Source organism: Chlorocebus sabaeus, chromosome 1 (genome assembly GCF_047675955.1).
Source record: "Chlorocebus sabaeus isolate Y175 chromosome 1, mChlSab1.0.hap1, whole genome shotgun sequence".
Classification (NCBI taxonomy): Eukaryota; Metazoa; Chordata; class Mammalia; order Primates; family Cercopithecidae; genus Chlorocebus; species Chlorocebus sabaeus.
Genome location: NC_132904.1, coordinates 70,447,551 through 70,463,082, shown reverse-complemented (window position 1 = coordinate 70,463,082; position 15,532 = coordinate 70,447,551). Strand labels below are relative to the sequence as shown.

General features: G+C 47.0%; 1 protein-coding gene across 5 annotated transcripts in view; it reads right to left on the bottom strand.

Annotated features, from left to right (window-relative positions):
• The window catches only part of DNAJB13 (DnaJ heat shock protein family (Hsp40) member B13), a 28,018-nt gene extending 20,261 nt beyond the window's left edge, over positions 1-7,757 (bottom strand). The window contains exons 1-2 of one of the 5 annotated variants that reach the window (XR_005242787.2): positions 1,804-3,475; positions 433-536 (exon numbers count right to left, since the gene is read on the bottom strand). Coding sequence is in view for 4 of the 5 variants with exons in the window: in XM_008020120.3 (XP_008018311.3) it covers positions 433-536; positions 1,804-1,970 (271 nt within the window). In the remaining variant the exon portion in view is untranslated. Of the gene's footprint in view, positions 1-432; positions 537-797; positions 890-1,803; positions 3,476-3,543; positions 3,681-7,463 lie in introns of those variants that run through there. The other 4 variants (XM_008020121.3, XM_008020122.3, XM_008020120.3 and 1 more) reach the window with 4 other exon arrangements.
• Between the last annotated feature and the right edge of the window lie 7,775 nt (positions 7,758-15,532).

Sequence of the window (15,532 nt, the reverse complement as noted above, 5' to 3'; positions counted from 1 at the left end):
TGTTCCTACTCTTGCTGGCCCTGGGGAAACGGACACTCAGCCACTGGGAAGGACCTCTGGGAGGGACAGGTGGGTGCGCCTGCCCAGCTTCAGCCTTCTTCCTGGTAGCTGCAAGTCCCTCAGACTGTTCCTCCCAGGGAAGGTCCCGTCCTCGCAGGGGATAGGGATGCGTGGGGAATGTGCCCCCACTCCCACACTACCTGCCAGGGTGAGCGAGTCAATGTAATCCTGGGCTCCACACCCTATGTCCTCCCCCTCAGCTTGCTTCTACTGAGAAAGGCAGGTCGATATTCTGTCTTCTCTGTGTGTCTAGATTCTAGGCAGGGAAGAGGGATGCTTCCTCGCTATTGGGCCCCCTCAGAAAACCCAACAGTCTGGAGACTTAAGGAATGATCCTAATCGAGGGGGCTGCTCAGCCCCACAGCTACTCACGGTCACTCAGCACGTCGAAGGCCTCTGCTATTTGCCTGAAAATCTCTGCTGAAGACGGCTCATTTGACTTCAACGGGTGGTGCTTAAGGGCGAGTCTGCGGTACCTGGAGGAGGGAGAGTTAATACAAGCCGTATCAGCTGGCCTGTTTCTGAGGGCAGACCAGAGTTCAGAGCTGGCACTCTGTCCACTCCTGGCTGGCTATAAATCCGGGGTAGTTTCACGGGCTGTGGTGGCTGCGGAGGTGCACTGCTCAGCTCTTGAAGAGTAGCTGGTGCGGGGAGCACAGCTGACTGACAGTTCCAGCAGCTGCCCCCCGGGGCATCTGAGCCGAAGCTACTGCCCCTGAGCTGCCCCCAGTGCTTACGTGTGGTGGAGATAGCAAGGCTGGCCCATTCCTGCAAGACACAGGACTCCTCCAACGGGCACGCTTTGCGTGAGGGCTCCCCAGAGGCTGGCTGAGCTCTCCCACCCCAGTCCTCCCCTCCCTATCTCCACTCGCAAGCGTCAGGCTGCACTGTGTTCTGGGGACTCTCCCTGCGCGCTCCTGCTCCCTTCCCTTCATCCTTCACAGTCTCTCCAGGTACATTTCCTGCACATAATCCTGTTTGCTTCTTAGAGGACAGGAGCAGACACACAGGCGTCTTGGGAGGATGAGCTACAATCGGGTGTGCAGCGGACATGGATGAGGCGCTCGACGCGCGTCTGGTTCCTGTGCCGCCCCCACCCACTCTGTGCTTATTTTTTCCCACTTCTTTTCTGCCCAGTCCTCTGCTATTTGCCTGAAAATCTCTGCTGAAGACGGCTCATTTGACTTCAACGGGTGGTTAAGGGGCGAGTCTGCGGTACCTGGAGGAGGGAGGGTTAATACAAGTCCTACCAGCTGGCCTGTTTCTGAGGGGCAGACATCGTAGCGCCTGAGAATATGTATCAGAAGTGACCCGGGGTGGGGGAAAGATGGCGCGGATTGGGTGGTTTGTGGAGGGTTTAATAAAGGGACCATTCGCCCAGGTGCAGGAGGAGCGGAGGGAGACTTGCCAGGGACAGCAGAGTGCAGTTTTCCCAGGCCAGGAACGCTGAGGGGTCTGTCGGAGTGTGTGGACAGGGCCCTCAGCGGAGCTGTGACTTTCTGTCAAGCGACACAGCTGACTGAAGAGACCCCATAGGAGGAGAACTGGGGAATAAAGCCGCAGCCCCGCCCTTCTCCCTCCCCATCTCCCGCCTAGTGCTCCCCTGGGCCGGCTCCATCTGGAAGGCTGAGGGCAAGGAAGCCGAGCAGGGCAGGAAGGGTGGGGAGTGGGTCTGGAGGGTTGCACGGGAGGCGTCCAGCACAGATGCCTGTCACTAAGCCCAGGCATGACCCCCCACCTTACCTCCGCCTGCTTTTCCAGTGCCCACACTCGCTTTGCCGCCATCCCCAGAGTTCCGTGGTTTCTCTTCTCATCCCAGGGGCAGGCTTCGGTCTCTCACAGCTAAATCTCCATCCTGAACCAGACCACTTCCCTGAGCCAAAGACTACCTCCAACTGTCTACTTGCCATCTCCTCTCCAAGGTATCATAAATTTACCGAGTCCAGACACTTTTTTTTTTTTGAGACGGAGTTTCTCTCTTGTTGCCCAAACTGGAGTGCAGTGGCACAATCCCTGCTCACTGCAACCTCCGCCTCCCGGGTTCAAGCTATTCTCCTGCCTCAACCTCCCAAGCAGCTGAGATTACAGGCACCCGCCACCACACCCGGCTAATTTTTTGTATTTTTATTAGATACAGGGTTTCACCATGTTGGCCAGGCTGGTCTCGAACTCCTGACCTCAGGTGATCCTCCCACCACGGCCTCCCAAAGTGCTGGGATTATAGGCGTGAGCCACCTCACTCTGCCAACACATACATTTTCACTGCATAATTTTTCCCCAGGCACTGCAGCCAGAAATGTGAGCACTTTGACTCCAAGCTCTCCTTCATCTCCTCTCCTTATCCCATCAGTCACCAAGTCACATGGGGTTTTCCTTCTAACTAATGTTCTGGGCTGAGTACAGTGGCTCATGCCTGTAATCCCAACACTTTGGGAGGCCGAGGTGGGAGGATGACTCGAGCTCAGGAGTTCAACACCAGCCTGGGCAACATGGCAAAACTCTGACTCTACAAAAAAAAAAAAAAAAAAAAAAAAATGCAAAAACTAGACGGGCATGGTGGCATTCACCTGTAGTCCCAGCTACTCGGGAGGCTGATGTGGGAGAATTGCTTGAACCCAGGAAGACAAGGCTGCCGTGAGCCAAGATTACACCACCGCACTTCAGCCTGTGACAGAGCAAGACTGTGTCTCAAAATAAATAATAAATGTTCTGTTCCTGTCTCTTTATCCCGACAAGTATTGCAGAACCATGTCTTCCTGTACCCAGTGGCCCCTTCTCCACTGCATTGTGTGCTGCCAATTGCGATATCTCTCACTCTTGCTCTCACTCTCTCTGCTCTTGTTAATGCTGATGCTTCTAAAATACTTTTTTTTTTTTTTTCTTTTTTGAGATGGAGTCTCGCTCTGTCGCCCAGGCTGGAGTGCAGTGGCATGATCTCGGCTCACTGCAAGCTCCTCCTGGGTTCACGTCATTCTCCTGCCTCAGCCTCCCGATTAGCTGGGATTACCAGCATGAGCCACCACGCCTGGCTAATTTTTGTAGTTTTAGTAGAGGCAAGATTTCGCCCTGTTGGCTAGGCTGGTCTTGAATCCTGACCTCAGGTGATTCGCCCACCTCAGCCTCCCAAAGTGCTAAGATTACAGGCATGACCCACCATGCCAGCCTTCTAAAACATTTTCTGACCAGGTCCCTCTCCTGGCATAACCCTTCACTGGTTTCCCCATTGTCTCCAGCATAAAACTCAGATGTCTCACTCTAAGATCCAAGCTCCTGCCTCTTCCTCTGGCCTCACTCACTGTTCTCCGTTACTGCTTCCTTGACCTCTCCTGCATGACTCACCCCTCTACAGCCCCTCCCAGCTTCTCTGGGCAATTTTTAATTCATCCTTCAACTTTTGGCTCAGGTTACCAAATCCTCCAGGGCACCTTCCCTGACAGCTACCCTCCTTTCTAGGTTAGACTCCCCTTCCCAAGTCCCCAGCACCTTTGATCCTCGTCCTTAGCAGCGCTGTGTTCCAGGTGTCGTTGACTCATCTAATAGGTTCTGGAGTTGCTGCATCCAGTTCTAGCCCCGGTGCTGGGCACTGAGCAGGAGTGAGTAAATAAATGATACACGCTCAGCATCCTACAGGGCAGCCCATCTCACTGTGGAATGGCTCTGACTTTTAGGCAATGCCTCCTCTTACTGCAACAGGAAGCTGGATCTGCTGTCCTGCAACTGTCCCTCCATCCATAAGGGATGTGGCTGTGCCCTGGGGACCTTACAGAGAGAATATCTACTTTCAGAGACTTGAAGACATTGTCACAGCCTTCCAAACCAGCCTTTCTCAATTATAAAGGTCACAGTTGGTTATTTTTATTTATTTATTTAGAGATAGAATCTCACTCTGTCACCTAGGCTGGAGTTCAGTGGTGCAATCTGGGCTCACTGCAATGTCCGCCTCCCAAGTTCAAGTAGCTGAAATTACAGGTGCCCACCACCACACCTGGCTCATTTTTGTATTTTTAGTAAAGACCGGTTTTTGCCATGTTGGCCAGGCTGGTCTCAAATTCCTGGCTTCAAGTGATCCATCCATCTCAGCCTCCTGTAGTCCCAGCACTTTGGGAGGCCGAGGCGGGCAGATCACTTGAAATCAGGAGTTTGAAAACAGGCTGGCCAACATGGTGAAACCCCGTCTCTACTAAAAATACAAAAATTAGCCGGGTATGGTGGCGCACACCTATAGTCCCAGCTACTCGGGAGGCTGAGGCAGAAGAATCACTTGAACCTAGAAGGCTGTGATTGCAGTGAGTCCAGATTGTGCCACTGCACTCCAGCCTGGGTGACGGAGAGACTCCATTTCAAAAAAAAAAAAAAAAAAAAAGTAACAGGGTTTGAGAAAGGTTTAGTTTTTCATATAAATTTGAGTGGTTTCAAAATTATCCCTGCAGTAACATCACTCTCATTCACCTGCTTTCCTGAGTGGCAGAGAAAGGGGTGAAATCACAACTTGAACGCTGCAGTTATGAATCCTGGACAATTATAAACCATCATGGTGCTTTTCTTCCTTATATAAGTTTAGCTCTTCTTTTTTTTTAATCAATATCTAGGTTGTCCCATGAGCAAGCATGTCATACATGTGACTTAGAGTTATTACAGGGGAGAAGGGTTAAGGACTGCTTTTTGAAACATGCACAGTTCTTTTAATCACTCTATTTATTTTTATTTAGTTAGTCATTTTTGAAACAGTTTTGCTCTTGTTGCCCAGGCTAGAGTGTAATGGCTCAATCTCGGCTCACTGCAACCTCCACCTTCCAGGTTCAAGCAATTCTCCTGCCTCAGTCTCCTGAGTAGCTGGGATTACAGGCGCCTGCCACCACACCCGGCTAATTTTTTTTTTAGTAGAGATGGGGTTTTACCTTGTTGGCCAGGCTGGTCTCGAACTTCTGATCTCAGGAGATCCTCCTGCCTCGTCCTCCCAAAGTGCTTGGATTACAGGCATGAGCCACTACGCCCGGCCTTATTTTTATTTATTTATTTATTTTGAGACGAAGTCTTGCTCTGTCACCCAGGCTGGAGTGCAATGGCATGATCTCGGCTCACTGCAACCTCTGCCTCCTGGGTTCAAGTAATTCTCCTTTCTCAGCCTCCCGAGTAGCTGGGATTACAGGTGTGCACCACCATACCTGGCTAATTTCTTGTAGTTTTAGTAGAGAAGCGGTTTCACCACGTTGGCCAGGCTGGCAAACTCCTGACCTCAAGTGATCCATCTGCCTCAGCCTCCCAAAGCGCTAGGATTACAGGTGTTAGCCACTGCGTCCAGCCATTTTTATATTTTTGAGACAGGTCTTGCTCTGTTGCCCAGACTGGAGTGCAGTGGTGCAATTATAGCTCAATGCAGCCTCTACTTTCTGGGCTCAAGCGATCCTCCCACCTGAGCCTCCCAAGTAGCTGGGACACAGGTGTGTGCCACCATGCCCAGCTAATTTTTAAATGTTCTGTAAAGACAGGGTCTCCCTATGATGCCCAGGCTGCCCTCTCAAACTCCTGGGCTCAAGGGATCCTCCTGCTTTGGCCTCCTAAAGTGCTCAGATTATAGGCATGAGCCACCACGCCAGGCCTTAATCGCTCTTTATATGACATGGTTTCACATGCAAATGATTGCTGGACACATGCATTATATTATCTAATCCTATTTCAGTCTCACAGCAACCTTCATTATGAGGATGATTTTTAGACATGGGAAAACTTCAGCTCAGAGAGGTTAAGTAATTTGCCCAGGTCACACAGCTAGCAGGTAAGTGAATCTGGATTCTGATCCAGCCCTTTCCAGTGCTTAAGTTGTGCTTCTCTTTCTGCACTCCCACTGCCCTTCCTCCTGATTACCTTTCCCTGGATGGGTCCTTCTGGTCAATGAGATGCTCCAAGGAGTGGGTGACATCATACACTGTCCTGAGTCGTTCTCAAATCTTTTCATGAGTTTGTGTCTTTTTTCTCCAACAACACTGCAGACTCTCCACTTACACCACTGATCCCCAAAAGGACCTGGCCCAGGAGTAGGCCCATGACTGGCAACTCTGGGAGGCCTGATGTCTGAACACTGGCTCCACCATTTACTAGTGCATGGCCGTGGGATAATAATGGTACTTAATTCTCAGGACTGTTGTGAGGATTAAAGAGTGAGAGACAGTTCTCAGAACTGCACCTACACACTCAAAACATGCACCTATTGTCACTGCCCAACTTGAGTTATCCTGGACTCCTCTTTTCTTTACCCTCCAGTGATCTACTTAATTGCCAAGTCCATTCCCTCCCCTTTCTCTGGCCTCATCTTTTGCCTTGATTACCCCGAACAGCCTTCTAAGGGGTCTCTCTCCTTCCAAGATAACTTCCATAGCCCCCGGTACTTCCTCTTTTGTAACACTCATCACAGTTGTGGTGACTTATTCAACATCTATTCAGCAACAAAATCGAGCTGCATGAGGTAAGGAAGTGTCACTGTCAGATTCAGACATTTATCTCCAGCTGCCACCACTGCAGCAGGAGGTGAAGTACCCTCTCGACCCTGTGGTAGACGCTTAATAAATATTTGTTTAAAAAAAACATGTTTTTGGCCGGGTGCGGTGACTCACACCTATAATCCCAGCACTTGGGGAGGCCAAGGCGGGCGGATCACCAGAGGTCAGGAGTTTGAGACCAGTCTGACCAAAAAGGAGAAATCCCGTCTCTACTAAAAATACAAAATTAGCTGGGCGTAGTGGTGCGTGCCTGTAATCCCAGCTATTTGGGAGGCTGAGGCAGAAGAATCGCTTGAACCCAGGAGGCAGAGGTTGTGGTGAGCTGAGATCACACCACTGCATTCCAGCCTGGGCAACAAGACCAAAATTCCGTCTCAAAAAAAACAAAAACAAAAACATGTTTTCAGAAAAATGTACTGACTCCTGTCGTAGGCTTTCTTAGGAATGAACCAGAGCATCCTTAAGACTTGATGGAAGTATTCAGGAATGCAGTTTAGTCAATGTTGAAAACCTCCATCATAGCCAGAATCGAATTTATAACATCCATCTGGCCCGGCCACTCCCTTGTTCATAAGCCTCTGGTTCTCCATAATATTCAAGATAAAGTTCAAATGGCTCCTTTGTCTCCATTTCATTGCTGGGAAAAGCAAGGCACCCAGGAGAGGAGACAGGGCATGGAGCATAAAGGGAGATGGGTTGGGAGCAGATTGAGGAACTAAAGAGTTCAAATTTCCAACCTGGGCCCTGACCCAGACCAAAGCCAGGATACAGGTATGCAAGAAGTGAAAGAAGGAACAAGGTTTACCTTGTCTGCCCTAAGCTGTGCAGGAAAGCTTGTTTTGGAAGAGAAGAGGGCAGGGCCTGCCCCAGCACACCCCCTAAGGACTGGCTCCCACCCCAACTTACGCCTGCTTGATCTGGGCATCCTCTGAATTGCGAGTGATCTGGAGCACAGAGTAATAATCCTGGCCCATGGCTGGCTGGCTGGCAGTGAGGCCCTGGATAGTCCTCAGACTCTAGCAAGGCTGTTAGTTTGCTTCCTTGGTTGCTCCTGACAACCGCACAGGTGCACTCTGGGAGTTGTAGTCCCACTTCCCTAAACAAATCTCCTCACCTCTGCAACAGAGAGGAGTCAGTGAAAGGACTAGGGGAGCTGGGTGACTCTGTGAAAGGTCACTCAACTCAGAAATTGGAGACTTACAGGGCTCTGTTTTTGTTTTTAAAGAGAGCAGCAATTAGTTTTAATAAAAAGGTTTTAGAAGAAAAGCATTTGGCTAATTTTTAAAAAACATATTTATTTTAGAACAGAGTTTTGGAAAAGTTGAGAAGACAGTACAGAGAGTTCCCATATACCTCACATCCACATTCCCCTATTTCATTATTATTTTTATGTTTTTGAGACAGGGTCTCACTCACTCACCCAGGCTGGAGAGCAGTGGCAGGATTACACCTCACTGCAGCCTCGACCTCCCGGGCTCAAGGGATTCTCCCACCTCAGCCTTCTAAGTAGCTGAGACACAGGCGTGCACCACCATGCCTGGTTAATTTTTGTATGTTTTGTAGAAAGGGGGTTTCACCATATTACCCAGGCTGGTCTTGAACTCTTGGGCTCACCTTGGCTTCCCAAAGTGCTGGGATAATAGGTGTGAGCCACTGCACTCACATTCCCCTATTATTAACATCTTACATTGGTATGGTATATTTGTCACAAATAATGACCAATATTGGTACATTATTGTTAACTAAAATCCACATTTTATTCAGATTTACTAGTTGTTTTAACCTAATATCTTATTTCTGTTCCGGACCCCATCCAGGATGCCACATTACAGTTAGCTGTCACATCTCCTCCGGTGCCTCCTGACTGTGATAGTTTCTCAGACTTTCCATGGCTTTAATGACCTTGACACTTTAATAATGGTCAGGTGTTTTGTAGAATGTCCCACAATTTGAATTTGTTTTTTTGTTTGTTTGGTTGGTTTTTTGAGATGGAGTCTCACTCTGTTACCCAGGCTGGAGTGCAGTGGCACAATTTCAGCTCACTGCAACCTCTGCCTCCTGGGTTCGAGTGATTCTCCTGTCTCAGCCTCCTGAGTAGCTGAGATTACAGGCATGTGCCACCATGCCCAGCTAATTTTTGTATTTTTAGTAGAGACGGGGTTTTGCCATGTTGCCCAGGCTGGTCTCGAACTCCTGACCTCAAGTGATCCATCCACCTTAGCCTCCCAAAGTGCTGGGATTACAGGCGTGAGCCACCGCACCCGGCCCTCCTTTCCCCCTTTCTGTACTGCACTCTTTGGAAGGCAGTCACTGTGTGGTCCACCCTTACAGTGAGGGAGTCATGCTCCACCTCTCTAAGTACAGCAGAGCCCTGTTTTCCATGCACATCCCAAATCCAATTGGTCACCAAGCTCAGTCCATTCTGCTTCCTAGACAACCTCTCAAGCCCAGCTCCTCTGCTCTTCCTCCTCATAATCAGGGGCCAGCTCTGGTTTCATCTTTCAGCAAGACCACAACAACTTCCTCGTGGGCCAGACTGCCTTGTCTCTGTTCTGCGAAACCCACACTCCTCATTACTTGGAGTGAACTCCAAACTGCTTACCATGGCACACAGGCCCTCTGTGAGCCGGTGCCTCCCTTTCCACCTTGAGCTCTCACCACTGCCCTATAAGCGCCCAGTGCTCGTCAGAATGGACTGCAGCGCTTGCCACGGCCTGGACCAGCCATCCCCTCTCCTCATTCACCTGTGCTGCTACCTCTGCTCAGAACCTCCCACCCCACCCACCACAGACTCTCACATCAACCCAACTAACTTCTATTTGTTTTTTCTTCTTAGGAAGAAAAAGAGCAGCATTAGAACATTCCTTGTTGAAGGAATACTTCTCCAATGTGCCCCTCCCTACCTGTTTGTAATTCTCTTGCTTTTCTTTAGAGAGTTACTCCATATGCCTGTACCCAGTGGTGTGCTGGTTTGTGGCATTTGCCAGTTCTTCCCAAGCCAGTACAAGCCAGCTCCAGCGCCACACTGCAAATATCCATAGCGACATATTTACCTTTTCATATTTTTGAACTTTATATAAATGGTATCATTTATACAAACGGTAGGTATTTGTGTGTGACTTATCACACAGGCTGTAAAGTACTCTCTGTTGATGAACATTTGGGTATATGTGCCCACTTTGCAAGGCAATGCCAAAGTTTTCTGGTGTGGTTATTCTAATTTACACTGGCAATAGCACTGTCTCAGTTTCTTTTGCTCCATATCCTCACCAACTCTTTTTTTTTTTTTTTTTAAGACAGAGTCTCCCTCTGTTGCCCAGGCTGGAGTGCAGTGGTGCAATCATGGCTTGACCTCCTGCAGCCTTGACCTCCTAGGCTTACGCAATCCTCCTGCCTCAGCCTCCCAAGTAGCTGGAAACACAGGCACACACCACCACATCAGGCTAATTTTTTAATTTTTTGTAGAGACGAGGTCTTGCCATGTTGTGCAAACGGGTCTTGAACTCGTGTGCTCAAGTGATCCTTCTATCTCAGCTTCCCAAAGTGCTGGGATTATGGGCATGAGCCAACACTCCTGGCCCTCACCAACTCTTGATGTCGTTTTATTTTATTTTATTTTTTTTGAGACAGAGTCTTGCTCTGTCGCCCAGGCTGGAGTGCAGTGGCCGGATCTCGGCTCACTGCAAGCTCTCTCTCCCGGGTTCACGCCATTCTCCTGCCTCAGCCTCCCGAGTAGCTGGGACTACAGGCGCCCGCCACCTCACCCGGCTAGTTTTTTGTATTTTTTAGTAGAGACGGGGTTTCACCGTGTTAGCCAGGATGGTCTCGATCTCATGACCTTGTGATCCGCCCGTCTCGGCCTCCCAAAGTGCTGGGATTACAGGCTTGAGCCACCGCACCCGGCCTTGATGTCGTTTTAAAACGTTTGCCAATATAGTAGGCATAAAGTGGCATCTCATTGTGGATTTTAATTTGCATTTCTTGGTTGAGTATCTTTTCATACTTATTGGCCATTTGTTTTTCCTCATTATGAAACACCTATTTATGTTTTTGCCCATTTTTTCTATTTGACTATCCTTTTCAAAAACTGACAGGCCGGGCACAGTGGCTCACGCCTGTAATCCCAGCACCTGGCGACGCCGAGGTGGGTGGATCACCTGAGGTCAGGAGTTCAAGACCAGCCTGACCAACATGGAGAAACTCTATCTCTACTAAAAATACAAAATTAGCTGGGCATGGTGCCGCATGCCTGTAATCCCAGCTACTTGGGAGGCTGAGGCAGAAGACTCACTTGAACGTGGGAGGCAGAGGTTGCGGTGAGCAGAGATTGCGCCATTGCACTCCGGCCTGGGCAACAAGAGTGAAACTCCGTCTCAAAAAAAACAAAACAAAACAAAAGCTATATATTTTGAAAATAAATTCTTCATTGATAATATGAAATACATACCCTTTCTTCAATTTGAAGCTTTTTTCACCTTTTTTTAGGTCAAATTTATCAATCTTTTCCTTTCTGGTTATACTTCGTGTGTGTGTCTAGCTTAAGAAATATTTCCTTATGTGAGGGCATAAAGACCTGCACCTATATGATCTTCCAAAAGTCCGTTTCACATTTAAGTATTTAACCCAACTAGAATTTATTTTTTTATATATGGAGCAAGGTAGTTATCTTTTTAAAAAGATATCCAACTGCTCAGATCAGTTATTTAATTATTCATTGTCTTCCCACCGATCTGTACTGACTGCTGTGTTAGATTATGAAGTTTCAGCATATGCTTGGGTTGGTGTCTGGACTGCTGTCCATTGGTCTATCCTTAGGGCAATGTGTTGCTAGAAGAGCTGAGGCAAGACTTGCTTGTTTGACATAATGTAAAAGAGTCTTGGAACATGTCCTCGGTCCAGGGTCTAAAACCCCTCGTGACCTTTGGAACACCAAGCTCTGTGCCAAAGGGTGGAAGGCTGCCCTGCTGCACCACAATCTAAGCCCAGGGCATAAAACCCCCTGTGGTTTGGATGGAATCCAGGGCTCAGGGAATAAAAACCCTTGTGGCCTCTGGAATGTGTCCAGGCTTCCTGGCTCCTTGCTTCTTGCTCTCCCAGGCTCATAAATTGATTGTATCTTGAGGTAGAAAAACACATTCTCCATTATCTTGAGTAGCAGAGCATATTCCATATGCTTCAAAGAAAATGCTAAACCACCACAGCTATAGGTCAAACGCTTGATGCACTGCTTCCTTTCTACCCCCACGTCCTCACCTCCTCACCTCCTCACCTTTTTACCCCCACATCCTCACCACCTGCTTCTTTGTTTGATCACCAGTAAACAGTGTGTGCTCCCAGAGCTTGGGGCCTTTGCAGCCTCCATATTGGCGTTGGCTCCCTGGACTCACTTTATGCACTCTTGTCTTGTCTCATTCCTTTGACTCCGCCAGACTTCTTTGTAGCCCCCACAGCCTGGTGTTGGGTCTGATCACCCCAACATTTCTGGCACCCAATGTGGGGCAACGAAAACCCCGGTGAAGGAATGTTAGAGCATGCAGAAGGGGAGGACACCCGAGGATGACTGAAAGAAGCTCAGTGGGTAAGCTGGGCGCTCGGAAGAACCAGGGTAACAATGGGACAGAATGAAAGCAAAATTCTTATTTAAATTTCTTAAGGCATTTATTACAGAGAGGGGGAGTGAAAGTTAGTACTCAAAGTCTATTAACACTTTTCAGCACAGTAGAGCAGTTCTGCCCATGGCTCCTGAACAAGGGACTAGGGAGTTGGATGAATGGGAAAGAATTGGCAGAGATTTTAAAAAGGCATATAAAGATGGAGCCAAAATTCCAGTTTCTATTTGGTCAATGTGGCCGTTAATAAAGGCAGCTCTTGAGTCATTTCAAACAGATGATGAGGCAGATTCAGATGAAGAAGAGGAGGATGAGTATAAGAAACTAACATCAGATTCTGATATGCAAGGCACAGGAGCCAGAGGAAATCACAGAAAAGAAAGGAAAGCTGAAAAACATGTATTTTACTGGTCCGTTGGCTCCGTCTGCTGAATTAAGCGAATGGGCACCTCCTCCCTCTCCCACAATGGGCAAGAAAGTGAAGTAGTTGTAAAACTTACTGCTCCTGTAGTGACAACATTAAAATCTGGAGCAACTGGTGGTGCTATACAAAATTCTATTCAGAAGGCTAGAGCTGAAGGAGACCTTGAAGCATGGCAGTTTCCAGTTACTATAACCCAACAAGGAGGACAGAATATAGCTAATTGGGCCACTTTTCTTTGTAAGTTGTTAAAGGAATTCAAGCAAGTCATTAGTCAATACGGGCCAAATTCTCCTTTTGTGCAAACTTTACTAAAAAATGTGGCTCTTGATAATAGGTTAATACCATATGATTGGGATACTTCAACAAAATCTGTTCTCACTCCGTCTCAGTACTTGCAATTTAAAACTTGGTGGGCTAATGAAGCTCAAACTTAGGCAAGAGAAAACACACAGGCACAGCCGCCTGCACCTGTGTCCTTTGAACAGTTAATGGGGGTCGGCCCTAATTGGGGTTGATTAGACAATCAAGCATTAATGGAGGATGTTGCCATGGCTCAGTTACGCTCTGTGTGCTTAAGGGCATGGGAAAGAATAAATGTTACAGGGAAAAAATATCAATCTTTCAGTTCTGTCCGACAAGGAACCATATACTGATTTTATTGCTCAGCTCCAAGAGGCTGTGAATAAAGCCAAAACTGACAAAACAGCCTCATGATGTTGTAATACAGCTTCTTGCATACGATAATGCCAATGCAGAATGTCAAACTGCTATTCAACCTATGACGGGGAAGGCTCAACCAGCCAAGTATATTAAGGCTTGTGATGGCACTGCGGGTAACTTACATAAGGCTACTCTTTTAGCTCAGGCTATGGCTGGATTAAAAGTCAGAAAAAATATGCCTCGTTTCTCAGGCTCTTGTTTTAAATGTGGGCAATTTGGACACACAAAAAAGGAATGTAAAAAAGGAAATCAACAGGCAAAGGTTACTACCAGTAAGCAACAAAAAAGTTCTGGTATCTGCCCCTGATGTAAAAAGGGAAATCACTGGGCAAATCAGTGTCATTCTACATTTAGCAAAGATGGGCAACCTCTCTCGGGCCCCTCAACAAACCGAGGTGTATCCGGCACAGCCAGTGCCCTTACAAATGTACAATTGTCCCCCGTCACAGCAGGCAGAGCTGCCGTAGACCTCTGCAGCACAAGTCCTGTCTCCCTACTTCCTGAGGAGCCACCAAAGAAGGTCCCCATGGGAGTTAGGGGCCCTTTACCCTCAGGAACAGTTGGTCTCTTGCTAGGAAAGTCTAGTTTAAATTTAAGAGATGTCAATGTACATACAGGAATAATTGATTCTGATTATACCAGAGAAATTCAACTAGTTATCAGTTCCTCAACTCCGTGGTCTGCTTCCCCAGGAGAAAGAACTTCTCAGTTGTTAGTTCTACCTTATACAAAACTGGGAAGCAGCACAGTAAAAAGAATGGCAGGATTTGGTAGTATAAATCCAGCAGAAAAGGCTGTCTATTGGGTTAATCAAGTGTCTGACAAAAGACCTATTTGTACAGTAACCGTTCAAGGTAAAGACTTTGAGGGACTAGTAGATACTGGAGATGATGTTTCTATTATTGCTTTAGATCAGTGGCCCTGGCATTGGCCCAAACAAAAGGCATCCATTGGTATTGTTGGAGTAGGAGCTGCCTCAGAAGTTTATCAAAGTTCCTTAATTCTGCCATGTCAAGGACCAGATGGAAAGGAAGTGACTTATTGCAACAATGGGGTGCTGAAATATCTATTCCTATGGATCAATATAGTAACAACAGTAAATAAATAATGAAAAAAAAAAAAAATGGGATATCTCCCAGGGAAAGGACTAGGAAAAAATGAAAATGGCCAACCAGAACCTTTAAAACAAAAGGGCAAACAGAGCGAACTGGATTGGGGTATCATTTTTAGGAGCAGCCATTGTTGAGCCCCTGGCTCCCATTCCTCTTGTTTGGCTAACTGACAAACTGGTTTGGGTAGAGCAATGGGTGCTGAAACAGGAAAAACTGGAGGTTTTAAAAAAATTGGTGCAAGAACAATTGCAAAAGGGACACAGAGAGCCTACTTTCTCTCCTTGGAATTCTCCTATGTTTGTTATTAAGAAAAAATCAGGGAAATGGAAAATGTTAACAGACTTGAGAGCCGTTAATGCTGTAATTCAACCCATGGGTGTGCTGCAACCAGGGCTGCCCTCCCCAACTATGATTCCTATATACTGGCCTCTCATAGTGACGGATTTAAAAGATGGCTTTTTTTACCATTCCTTTAGTGACCCAAGATTATGAAAAATTTGCTTTTACTGTTCCAACCATAAATAACAAAGAACCAGTGGATAGATACTATTGGAAAGAAAGTACTTCCACGAGGCATGTTAAATAGCCCAACTATTTGTCAAACTTATGTCGGAAAAGTTATTAAGCCAGTTAGAGAACAGTTTAAAAAATGTTTTATCATCCATTACATGGATGATATCTTATGTGAAGCTGAAACTAGGGAGGAATTAATACTATGCTACAAACAGAAAAGGCTGTAACTGCAGCAGGATTAATCATAGCCCCCGATAAAATCCAAACTTTCACTCCATTTCAATATTTGGAATGAAAGTAGAACAAAGTACCATTAAGCCTCAAAAGGTTCAAATTCGAAGAGATAATTTAAAACTCTAAATGATTTTCAAAAATTATTAGGAGACATTAATTGGATTTGTCCCACTTTAGGCATTCCTACTTATGTTATGTCTCACCTCTTTTCTACCTTATGAGGTGATTCTGACCTTAACAGCAAATGCTCTCTAGCCAAAGGAGCATTAGAACTTCAATTAACTGAAGAAAAAATTCAACAGGCACGAGTGACTCAAATTGATCCACTACGTCATTATAGTTTTTAATTTTTCCTACTAAACA